We start from the raw sequence: 13,634 nt of genomic DNA, 5'->3' as shown, positions 1-13,634 counted from the left end.
TATAATTTGTATGTATATATACAAAATAGTGCATTTGATTTGTATTATATGTTTGACTATAGTTTATGGATTCAAGAATTTTAATCATTTTAATAATATTATTTCTTCCTGATTTTTTAGCATAACATTATTTTTGGAACAGACTTGATTATTGTGAAGTGCCTCTTGTAACTAGGCTGTGACTTGCGATGTTAATAAAGCTTGTCATTGATCGATTCTCATTTAAAGTCAGCAAGTAATCTGCAGACATAATTGTCTCCAATACTGGGCCACAGCACACTTTGCATTGTATTGAATCAAAATGCAAAATATCAGCCATCCCAGACTGCAAGTGCTGCAAACCTCTAGCTTTTTCCTGAACATGTTATCTAGTTTTCAGACTGGCACTTCCTGGGTCCCTAGTGAAGAGCAGTGGGCTAAGACTGACATAAATCCTTAGAAATCCTTAGAGTTTTTGTAAAAATTAATAGTATTGCTTGATGCGTTCTGTTATTTTATCAATTTTTGTATTTATATTTGTCTACAACATGTATTCAATGCTATCTGCTCCGTTACGCTTCTGTCGTTGCCTATCGGGGGATTACAGATGCAAATTAGCTTATAACTAACTCTAGAGTAATGGGTGTATTGCATGGAAGTTCATTTTCTGAATTTTATGCTAACATCACATGCTATCCTGTTGAAATAAGCTAATAATCCTAAATGAAGAACCCACGCTAGCTAGCGACTAGTCTGCTTTATATTGTATATCGTAAAATAATGCCACTGAATTTAAATTAATTAATGCAAAACATGGCTGGTTTGCTAACACTTTATTAGTTATAGGTACATGCTAGGCAAGAGATCATACGTACTTGAATAATAATTTTTTAAATTTTGAAAATGTATGATTTCTATGCGCAGTGCATAATGCCTCCCATACATAACACAAATCTCAAACGAACAGAGCCAGACGCCCTCTCAATTTTAACAACATTCGTATAAATTGGTCTCTCAGCACTTGGATCAAGCTAAATGTGACAGCTTCTCTTCAGTAATGAAAAACTGTCTGTGACAGCAAATATCCTGTATTGTATTGTAATTCAATTCAATTTTGTTGACAGACACTGTCGCAAAGACACTTTACAGGAAAAAGGAAATGGGAAAATGTTATGAAATTCTTTTGAACTTTAGAAGGTGTCAGAGATACAAGGAACAAAGATGAAAAATATTAAAAATATTTTTTTTTCAACAAAGGTAGGAAAAAAACTATTTTCTGGTTCAACTAAAAATGGCACTTTCAAATGGAGTACAATACAAACAAAAATCTGTCAAAACAGCACCGTTCAGTCGTACTACATGTGTTTTCAAAAAATAATAATCTATGTGTGTTTGTGTGTCAGCGTGGGCATTGTCATCCATTCAAGTGTGCATACATATCACATCCTCTAACAGGAAGTGCAAATTCAGTGCTATGACATCCTCACACCACAAGATAGCAGCATTGATAAAGGCACACAAACCATGGCAGGGGAGTATACATCTTCTGTTTAACTGACATACGCATGTTTTAGTAAAAATATATTGTACAATCTTTTTTTTCCTACAATATATTACATTTCCATGGTTGTTTTTGTTCAGATTGGGAACAGAGAAAAATATGACTGACAGTCACTGACTGTCACTACAGTAAATTTCACTGAGTTTATTGTATTCATTTTTTTTTTTACATGAACAGGTGTGACATTTATTTGTGCAAATCTAAGCAGAGGATTTGAATCTAAATGATTTCCTGTAGGCAGGCAGAGAACTAGGGGGTTGGGAGAGTGGGAAATGTGCAAGATTTGGATCGTGTAACAGAGTTTCTTTCGACTTACAAAATTGATTAAATTGAATCACTAAAACACACCCACACACAGAGAAATGCACACACACACACACACACACACACACAAATGCACCCACACACACAATTTGTGATATAAAGTCAATTTCTAATTTCCTACTGCCTGAACCATCCTTGATTTTTGAATATCATTGGGGAAGGAAGGGTTTTGTGTTTTACTGGCAGGACACACTGACACAGACTACTAATTTGTTGCTCAATGGCAATCATCTGGCTCACCAGCAGAATTGAAGCAGTTGATTTGCAATGCATCATGGGACATTTCTAGCAAAGTGAACTCTTGAGTGATTAGAGAGTACTTTCGAAATACAGGTGCATGTCTGAAGAACTGGCCCATCTCATTTTGCCAGCCTGCACTGGGCTTTTTAAGAGCCTAAAATTCAGCATATACCCAACCTCAGCCGACCAAGATGATGTCTCTCGTATTTGCTGTGCTCGACGACTGCTCTGAAACCACACAAAGTAACCACCGCACTCCTCCAGGGTCCTGATGCCCAGCGCACTAGCAGCCTGGCTATGACTGTCTCAAACACACAGCTGTTTTGTGAAAGACCATACCGGTGTGACCACTTGCGTTTCACTGTACTGACCGTAGGTGAAGTAGGCCACATCAGCAGGCAGGGAGGCGTTGGTCAGGTCATTGTTTGACACGTGCAGGTCCACGTACAGCTGAGCCTTGGAAGCCTTCAGGAAGGCGATGAGGCGGGCGGTGAAGGACGCCACGAAGATGGACAGCATGCCGAAGTCCAGAACATTCCAAAGGTGCATCAGGTACTCCCGGGGTCCTTCTGCCCAGATCTCCTTACACTCTGACCAGATCATCCCTTACAGAACGGATAGGTGTTACACACCCAACAGATCATCCCTGAGGTACACGGTATGCACACAAAGACACACACACTCACACACACACCCATGCAAACACACACGCACACATACCCATGCAAATACACACGCACACACACACACACACACACGCAAACGCACACACACACACACATACACACACACACCCATGCAAACACACACGCACGCGCACACACACACACACACACACACACACACACACACATGCAAACGCACACACACACACACACACACACGTGCACGCACACACACACGCACACATCAAACAACCTATTACAAGTTCGACCCCTGAAAACTCTTTGGAACTGAGGAAAACGGCTGAGAGAGAGAAGAAAAACGAAATGAGAATGTAATCATATTCATCTTTTTAAAAATGAACGAACATCCAGGGGAGAGGTGGTCCCCGCTCATTCCGCCCAGACAGCGGAGATCAGTGTCTCCACACACCTCACACCCACATAAAGGGGAAATATTAAGGAAAGGCACAGAGCTGAGGGGAGAACGACTCTTTCTTCAGCCTTATTCAATATTCACACCGCGGATATTCTTCCATCTCTGTGGATAGTTCTGGAAATAATATCTGTCAGCGCTTCTCTCCGCACTGTCTTCAGTGGCATTATTTCAATAGCAGACCCCGGCTGACCCCGGCGACACTCTGTCATCACTATTTTTGTTCTCTGACAAATATACCCAGAATGCACTTGGGAAAGGGTGCTTGCCCAAATTTTTTTACAAAAGCACCCATCCTCACCGGAATCCCCGCTCAAAGCAGGCTTTGCAGTTTCTGTGACTTTTGGATAACACTTTAAACATAAATTAATTATTTAAGTGGTCTAAATGGTAAAATTTCCCCTGAAATATGTGATTAAATACTAGATTGAATTGCTGGGGGGATAGTTTTTGAGATATTATTTGCTTGTGCATCAAAAGCAAGGTTTGGTATGCCTCCTAGCAAAAAGTAAAGGTTTGTGGATCCACTGCTTTCAGCCAAAATGTCAAGAAAACTTCACAAATTAGCAGAAGAGCAGCACTGAGACAAAAGGCTGACATTTTCTCATTTCAATATTTAATTGTGAGGCACAATTATGAGGCAGCATAATATAACCAAAAGGCTTCCAGGTAGGACACTGCTGTTGTACCACTGAACAAGGTACTTAACCTGCATTGCTTCAGTATATATCCAGCTGTATAAATGGATACTATGTATAAAATGCAAACAGCTGTGTAAGTTGTTCTGGGTAAAAAAAAACGTCTGCTAAATGGCAGTAATGTAACGTAATGTATTTTAATACTGCCAAGTGAAGACACACTTGTGTATGTTCCTGGCAGAAAATAGGCCTGAATGTAAAAATAGAGCAGCAACATCTTCAGAAATAACATTAGCATTTTATTTATTTAGTGCCTATCCAAATCCCAGTGAAAGACAATTTACACTTAATAAACACTTGACTCACATTAGTAAGGATGAGAGAAAATTAAATTAGCAAGAAAGTTTAATAAGTTGGATGCGTTTTTGCACATGAAAAAAAGGGATTATGGGAGTCCTGACAGTCCCAATATTCAACTCAGCAAATGCTTTGAATGAGCTCACAGATCCAAGCTTACCCTACACACTTCATTACCCAGACTGCACCGAGTGAGCTCTCGTGCTCAATCTTACCCAAAACCCATTACTACACAGAAAACACTGCGCAATGCAGCGTTCCAGACAACTCGCAAAGTCGGAATTTCCAACCATGTACTTGGAAAAGTGCAATGGAAGGCCTCTTGGATGTTGGAGTTCCAACTAGGAAACTCTGGCGAAATTCAACAACCACAACAGCTAGAGGCGCCACATGACCTCATGCAACCAATTTCAAGCTATTAAAACACACCACTGAGTAAAATTTCCTACATGGCATGATAATAAAACATGTTATGCTTGCAGAAACAGGTGCGTAACCACATGGTTCATCGCTAACAAGCATCATCTTCAGCCTTTTTTTTGGCTTTAACGTCATCTTTCTGAGCTCCGGTCACTGGAACCATCTGTGGTCGGAAGTCAGAAAAATCAGGTCGGAGCTTCCCACATCCGCAGCGTAATATCCCAAACCCAACTGACATGCCATCCATTTCTACCCATAACGCGGTGAAGAGAAACACGCGGATGTCACTTACCCAGTACCCACTTCATGATGAGCAACTCAGTCCAGGAGAACTGTGTGGTCTTCACCCGGAAGACTTGCCGGGGGTGGTCCGTGATGGTTTCGTTGGGGAGGTTCTTGACTCCCTCAAAGCGATCTGAGGCGTTCACCACCAGGAGGCCCAGGAAAATGGTGAAGGACACGGCGTGGGCCACAAACTTCATGAACGGACTCCGCAGGATCTGACCCAGCTGCAGGAGGACACAAAATGGTTTGACCCACTTGCAGGAGCAACCAGAACCGTCCGACCCGCTTACAAGGACAAAGAGTACAAATGATCCAGTTACAGGGCAAACAGAACCTGACGCAACCACTGGCTACAATTCCTAAAAAACTGTCTGCATACCAAATTATTGATTTACAGAAACTAAACGGGCCATATTCCAAAGCAATGGCACCTGTACTTTCCTACATTTGATCAAGTAACTGAGGCCTTCGCCTTTCTTTGTTTTACCATCTCAAGAGAATGTGCTCCCCATGTGCGCGATCAATATGTGCAATCACCTTCGTCATTAGGCACTAGTCTCTGTGGAGGATGTCACATGGACCGCTTATGGGCTTATCTGAAAAAGTTTCAAGCAATTCGCTACTCGCTTCATATCTCTGAAATCTTTTCAGCGCAGGAAATGAAATGCTTCTATTCCGAGAGGACCCCTGGGTAAGAGGTGTCGGAGCCTGTGATAATGTTTGGCTTAAGGGCGGTCAGCGTCCCCACACGCTCTAGCTGCACATTCGGAAGCCTGTCTCGGCTGGCTGGCGGCGATAAAGGAGGGGATTCAAATCACTCCTGCTTCCCCCGTGTCCCGTCCTCTGAGGGAATGCACGTGCCCGCCCCCCCCCCCCCGTCTGCCCGCTTATCCACAGAAATGGCACCGTCCCGCCAGAGAGAGAGCGTTGACGTGTATCCTGCCGGATCAGAGCCGGCTGGAGAAACAATTTAAAATTTCAGCAGCCCTCGACGAAAAGCCCGTGTTCCATTACTCGCCAATTACCGTGGGAGGAAACGCGGCTGAGGCACCTGACAGCAGCTCGTATGAGACAGCAGGGCGGGCGCCTGCTTCAGCTGGTTAACCCCTTCTTTTTGGCTGGACCGCAACAGCGGGACCAGCCGTACAAACGCGAATGTCTGTGACTGACTGACTGAGTGACTGAGTGAGGAAGTCACACCATTGGTCAGCCGAGTAATGAAGTTACACCATTGGTCGGCCGGATGAAGTGTGTTAGGTCCAGCCATATACTAGGTTTTGACCTGGTCTTGTTTAGCCGTGTCTCAGAAACTGAACCAGAGGGTTCTGGGATCGAATCCAAGACTTGGCACCGCTTGTGTCTGAGCTATTAAAAATGAGATTCCAGCTGACTGCACACGTGTCTAATGCTGGCCCCAGAATGCCAAATGTTGTCCAAATAAATGACATAATACAATGAATAGATGGTACACAGTAGACGGATTGGCTTGATGGGTAGATCAGGCTCCATGTAAACAAATCATGTTTGCCACTGTGCACAGCTGGATGCTTAAAAAACTTAAATAAAATGATAATGCAAGTTGATACTGCACAGCTGACACGCTAAGGAGAGGCTCTGCCCATTCTCCTGATGGCCCTGACTTCATCTGCAGATAAATCAAAAACTTTTGAAACAACAGATTACCAAACAAATTGAACTCGGTGCGAATCCAAAAAATCAAGTGGAGGCACTTAAAGGCAAAAAAAATGCTCTTCTCTTCTTTTTAATTTTCTTTTTGTTTTTCTGTCAATCTGAACAAAGGAGTAGAATAAAATTACTGATTGCACTGTGCTCTTCAGATTGACAGAAGAACCAAAAGCAAATTAAAAAGAACATAACATCTTTTTTTTGCCGTGGTTTGCCTCCACTTCCATGCCTTAACACCACAAAAACAGCATACACATAAACAAGTGGTCTAATGCAGGCGTCCAATGTCCAAAGACCAGAGAGAAAGTCACAAACTCACTACGCAGTCACAATGAGAAAGTCCTCACTACGCAGTCACAATGAGAAAGTCCTCACTACGCAGTCATAATGAGAAAGTCCTCACTAAGCAGTCACAATGAGAAAGTCCTCACTACGCAGTCACAATGAGAAAGTCCTCACTACACAGTCACAATGAGAAAGTCCTCACTACGCAGTCACAATGAGAAAGCCCTCACTACGCAGTCACAATGAGAAAGTCCTCACTACGCAGTCACAATGAGAAAGCCCTCACTACGCAGTCACAATGAGAAAGTCCTCACTACGCAGTCACAATGAGAAAGTCCTCACTACACAGTCACAATGAGAAAGTCCTCACTACGCAGTCACAATGAGAAAGTCCTCACTATGCAGTCACAATGAGAAAGTCCTCACTACGCAGTCACAATGAGAAAGCCCTCACTACGCAGTCACAATGAGAAAGCCCTCACTACGCAGTCACAATGAGAAAGCCCTCACTACGCAGTCACAATGAGAAAGCCCTCACTACGCAGTCACAATGAGACAGTCCTCACTATGCAGTCACAATGAGAAAGTCCTCACTACGCAGTCACAATGAGAAAGTCCTCACTACGAAGTCACAATGAGAAAGTCCTCACTACGCAGTCACAATGAGAAAATCCTCACTATGCAGTCACAATGAGAAAGTCCTCACTATGCAGTCACAATGAGAAAGCCCTCACTACGCAGTCACAATGAGAAAGCCCTCACTACGCAGTCACAATGAGAAAGTCCTCACTACGCAGTCACAATGAGAAAGCCTCACTACCAGTCACAATGAGAAAGTCCTCACTACGCAGTCACAATGAGAAAGTCCCTCACACCAGTCACAATGAGAAAGTCCTCACTACGCAGTCACAATGAGAAAGCCCTCACTACGCAGTCACAATGAGAAAGTCCTCACTACGCAGTCACAATGAGAAAGTCCTCACTACACAGTCACAATGAGAAAGTCCTCACTACGCAGTCACAATGAGAAAGCCCTCACTACACAGTCACAATGAGAAAGCCCTCACTACACAGTCACAATGAGAAAGTCCTCACTACGCAGTCACAATGAGAAAGCCCTCACTAAGCAGTCACAATGAGAAAGTCCTCACTACACAGTCACAATCAGAAGATCCTCACTATGCAGTCACAATGAGAAAGCCCTCACTACGCAGTCGCAACGAGAAAATCCTCACTACACAATCACAATGAGAAAGCCCTCAGTACGCAGTCAGAGTGAGAAAATCCTCACTATGCAGTCATAATGAGAAAGTCCTCACTACGCAGTCACAATGAGAAAGCCCTCACTATGCAGTCACAATGAGAAAGCCCTCACTACGCAGTCACAATGAGAAAGTCCTCACTACGCAGTCACAATGAGAAAGTCCTCACTACGCAGTCACAATGAGAAAGTCCTCACGACACAGCAAACGTGTGACAGGCAGGATAATTGTGTTTGGAGGCGCAGGAAACCGGGCTCCTGGGGACCTGCAACCCTGATTGCGGGCGTCTGATGTCACAGGCTGATTGTGCCGAACTGAGCCGGGGCTCAGCGAGGATCAAATCTCCCAGCATCCCTCAGTATCGCCCAACACAGCCACGTAAGACCGCCTTCAGCAACAGACTCAAATGGGAACGCCATTTAAACAACCGCATGCAGGCCCAAACAAATATGTACAGTACTCTGTTACGCATATGGGGATGTGCAGCTGTACTTACTCAGCCACACAAAGGTAGGACAAAGCCTACAGCGCACACACACACACGCACCCACACACATACACACACACACACACACACCACACGTACACAAGTGCACAACTAACCCACAGGGAGAAACCAAATTATGAGTATAAAAAAGCCAAAATGACAGTTGGAATAGTTTGCTTTGTGATGCTGAAGCCTCGTTAGGCTGAGCTGGGCTGTAGCCGTTTGTGATGCCTGGAATGCCCCTGCTATTGGCCAATTCCTGTCTTTTGAGTGCTTATTGGCTGATTTCTGTCTTTTGAGCTCTCATTGGCTTATTCCCGCACACGCAGCTTCATTCTTCCTCCAGCTCTGTGCTAACGTTTCCGCAGCCATCTTCAGAGGCAAAAATCTTTTTCTGTCCCTAATTACAGAAATCAATGGAGCAATCCTTCAATTAATACAGCCCTCCCGTTGCTGAAGGCCAGATAAGACTTCATCTAAAATGATTCCTTTGCTCGCTCAACCATGCTGGCGCCGAGGGCGTGGTTTAATAATACAAAATCTAGAGGACACGTAGCGCTGTGTCTCCTGGCACAGGAGGGAGATTCAGTAATAATGGAGCGCATGGCTGTTGTGTGTTTTTCCCCATTACCGGCTACGCTAAAGACGCGATCTGTCATAGATTCATGCCCCTGTATTTCTGCAGGGGAAAGCGAGTGCTTAGCCTGACACTGGCACTGACACAGACGCAGGCTGAATATCAATGATACAGATGCCGCTCACGGCTGGGCCAGGCACACCTGCATGGTGGAATGTGTATGGAAGCAGGTACACTACAGGTTCAGGATGCAGGTCCAAGGTGCAAGTGGCGAATGTAGGTGCAGATGCAGAAACAGGTAGGTTTCAGCCCCCCCAAAAAACCTGATTTCAATTTCAAAGACCTTTGCTTACGATTATCATGAAAACATTAAATTCTTTGAGGATAGTTGATGGGATTAAGATTTAAACAAATAGTCAGCTGCTGTATGTATTTTATGTCAATTAATTTGAACATTAGGTTAAAAAAGGGGGAAGGCTTTCAAAATTTGCCTGGCTCCCATTCACTACACGCAAGGTTTGTGAGCTAAACGGTCGTTGCACTTCAGTGAGGACGGTCTCTTCATTGTGAATGGGAATCTCATCCAGTGCCCACGCTGTTCCGCAGACCACACCCACCTGTCCTCCTACCCAAGAACCCTTTCATACACAGGCCTGATAAAGCACCCTCTGGGATGAGCCAGAAATTCATACTTTCATCCCCCGTGATTATAAGCTCCCTCAGCTGATTAGACTTATACCCCCGCCCCCCCGCCCTACACCACCCTCTAAAATCTTTGAAAATAGCAGTAAGTACGTCAGTCATCTCCATGCTATTCGGCTCTGAGAGAGAGGACGGGGTTGAGCCACAGCTGTTCATGTGCTCTAGTCTGCTCAGCGGGGAAAGAGCCTCGCGCCACTTCCATCCCAGTGCCCCGGCCACCAGGCAAACAGAACAGAAGCTGGAGGTCAAAGGTCACCTGGAGTCCTCATTACCTTTCCATCTGGGCTGTGCGCAATGAGACCATTACAGCCCAGCTTTCAGTAGACAACAGACTTTTGGGAACTGGGCTAAAAGCTTTGGAACCCATGCTTATCAGGACTCTTCTAATGTGCACACAGATTCAACGGATGAACAATCACCCCAGAGGAGAGCACAACTGCCTCAGGTAAAAACCCAAGGCTATAGTTAACCAGGGGAATAGTGAGAGATAAGGAGTAGTGCATTCATAATCTACTTAAACACACTGGCAAAACTTGCCGGTTACCTCTGCTGGAGATGGAATTGGCTACATTTAGATGTTTCAGATAACAGCCGTATAAAAACTTAAGACTCACACAAAAACATGTTGATATACTCACACATAACACATACACGCACATGCATTTTGCTAAAGAATTCAATTTTTTTTTTCGTCTGGCAGAACAGCCTCTCCTGACAAATAACTTACTGAAAACCAGAGCAACAAATCCACCAATGCCTGACTGAATGCCAACAACCTTAACAAAGGCTAAATGTACCCAAAGCCTTACCAAAGGCCACAGCCTTGCTCAAGGGAAAGCACATCCACACCATCAGAGGACCGATCTCATACAGGTCCGCTTCATCTCGGACAGAAAGCTTCGCACATAAACACACGACTCACGCATAGCGGGATGACCTCACTGCAGCAGGGCACTGTCCCCACAGACAGGGAACCCATCGGCTCTGATCCCACAGGACTGACGCATAGCGGGATGACCTCACTGCAGCAGGGCACTGTCCCCACAGACAGGTACCCCATCGGCTCTGATCCCACAGGACTCACACATAGCGGGATGACCTCACTGCAGCAGGGCACTGTCCCCACAGACAGGGAACCCATCGGCTCTGATCCCACAGGACTCACGCATAGCGGGATGACCTCACTGCAGCAGGGCACTGTCCCCACAGACAGGGAACCCATCGGCTCTGATCCCACAGGACTCACGCATAGCGGGATGACCTCACTGCAGCAGGGCACTGTCCCCATAGACAGGGAACCCATCGGCTCTGATCCCACAGGACTCACGCATAGCGGGATGACCTCACTGCAGCAGGGCACTGTCCCCACAGACAGGGAACCCATCGGCTCTGATCCCACAGGACTGACGCATAGCGGGATGACCTCACTGCAGCAGGGCACTGTCCCCACAGACAGGGAACCCATCGGCTCTGATACGGATCACCGAAGGCTCGCTAAAGACTTGTAAAAAGATGATTATCGATCATCTGCACAAAATACACAGACGGGTCCTGAGATTCTGAATGTGTTACCGTGAACTCCCTGAGAAGAGATGAGAAAGAAAGACCACTCTGATATTCTTTTTTTTATAATAAGGAGACGGGGTTCAAGTGTTTAAATCAGTGCTTCTGCCTAAAATGAACTATCGATTCTCTCTGAAACATTAATGCTCCGCTGACCTGCAATCAGTCGTAATGACTTCATTGGCCGTTCCCCAGCCAATGGCAAGTGATCGTCTATTTAATTCTGTCTGTGCTCCTTGGTGAGGTGATAAAAAGGTTGCATGTAAGTTCCATTTTCGGTTCTGCAGACCACAAATCTCTGTTGTCTCATACCACTCAGAGTGTGCTCATGCGTGACCTGAATTCTGCTCTGATTTCTTTTGGGAACAATATCTCTAAAGGTGGGGAGGGGGGCAGTGTGGCTGATTGTAGCAGGGTAAGGACACCAAAAGTAGTAATATGATGAAGCCTTGTGCGACAGTTGCTGTAATGAGCAGTGTTGACCAGCAGGTGGTGCTGTACCTTGCTGCAGGGCATGATCCAGTAGGCGATGGCTAGGAAGGGCAGTCCTACAGTCACTCCCAGCACCGTCCAGCACTTCACCCCGATGGACTGCTGACGCAGACCGGACAGGTTCTCGTACCAGATGGTCAGGAGCTGCTGCTGGCAGTTTGGGTGAGCAACAAACTGGAACGAGGACAGAGAAGAACGAGATAAATTGAAATGAAATTGAATTGAGAGAGAGAGAGAAAGACAGTGTGTGTGTGTGTGTGTGTGCATGTGGAGAGAGAGAGAGAGAGAGAGAGAGAGAGATTATGATGAAGGAAACAAAAATAAAATCCTATTTGGAACACTGAGAACATATTACCAAAACCCAAAGCAAACTTGATTGGTATGGGGGCCTGAAATGCGATTACACATCGGCTGAGCATCTCTTCACTTTCAAAGCAGAGACAGATCCTGACCACGTACAGGCTCAGCGACCACAGCCAGGTCATTGAGAAAAGTCATTATAAACAGTCATGGTTGCCATGGCTGTGTGGTCACTGTGAGACTCCTGAAGAGGAGACAGAAATACAGTTTCTCCCCAACATTGTGAAAAGAGTACAGAACTGAAAAAAAATGCATCATTAAAAAAATAATAATAAAATCTCTTCCTTCAATGAAAAAAAGACTGACAGGAACAGATTATCAGTCTTACAGAGAGAGACTTATAGCTCCTCTGGCTGCACAGTAAGTGGGAGCCTTGCCATAGTCTGGGAGACAGTAACAGGCAACTCCACCATCACATTGTCCCTAGGACAGGGACAATGGTCCATAATAATCTAAATAGTTATCAGTTTATCAGCTTGAGAGAGAGAGAGATGGCACTTTTATCATATAAATAAATCTCTATATAAACTGTTTGTGTCAAGTATAAAGAGCGGGCCAACTTATAATTACTTGAGCTTTCAATGAATGAAGACAGACTGACATGTGGATTTTACAGTGAAGGACTAAAGCTGAAGTTTTTTATTTTTCATTTACATTTCACGCAATTTCAAGAAAATTGTCTCAGCCACATCTCTTGCTGTTCTTGACTGCAGAGATAAGATTCACATGACTGCTTCAGGGAGCTTCCTGGCATGTTTTGGATCCAATTCATCATAAAGTTTATGTTTTGTTACTAATAATTTGAAATCCCTGACTTCTCATTGCACCAGAGCACAGGCATAACATCTTTAATTGCTCATTGATATTGTGCTACAACTGTGTTCAGGTTAATCTACCTATCTCATACATCAGAGGATTTACAATGACAGATTTCATGATAATACACTGTTTGAAATGCCCAAAATCTGGCATAACAAAACTGGCTCTGACAGCAAGGCTTTTAGTAATTCAGCTTCATCACCGTGGAAACTACTCCAAAACGATTTCAAGCATGACCTGACTTATCACACAAGACACATTTAAACACGAGATAAAAGAAGTGGAGCATAATTCAAAAGTAATGGCACTTCAATATGCTGCAGTATGTATGGATACTGTGTTGGCTATGTACTTTTAAAGTTATGAATGCTTCATAATGACACACACAAGAATTGACACAGGCTGTTTCCAGAGAGTGAAATCTTTGATTTGCTTCCCGTCAGAGTTGAAATTCTGGAATAAATAACATGAGAACGGACTAAAATTCCTGAGCATGCAT

At 44.4% G+C, this 13,634-nt stretch overlaps 1 protein-coding gene across 1 annotated transcript in view; it reads right to left on the bottom strand.

The window, feature by feature from the left end:
- The window catches only part of LOC135250052 (short transient receptor potential channel 7), a 126,034-nt gene that overhangs the window by 14,311 nt on the left and 98,089 nt on the right, over nucleotides 1–13,634 (bottom strand). The window contains exons 4-6 of the mRNA XM_064325884.1: nucleotides 11,966–12,130; nucleotides 4,910–5,126; nucleotides 2,476–2,709 (exon numbers count right to left, since the gene is read on the bottom strand). Coding sequence (XP_064181954.1) covers nucleotides 2,476–2,709; nucleotides 4,910–5,126; nucleotides 11,966–12,130 — 616 coding nt within the window. The remainder of the gene's footprint in view (nucleotides 1–2,475; nucleotides 2,710–4,909; nucleotides 5,127–11,965; nucleotides 12,131–13,634) is intronic.

This window comes from Anguilla rostrata, chromosome 3 (genome assembly GCF_018555375.3).
Source record: "Anguilla rostrata isolate EN2019 chromosome 3, ASM1855537v3, whole genome shotgun sequence".
Taxonomy (NCBI): Eukaryota; Metazoa; Chordata; class Actinopteri; order Anguilliformes; family Anguillidae; genus Anguilla; species Anguilla rostrata.
This window is presented reverse-complemented; position numbering and strand designations above follow the sequence as displayed.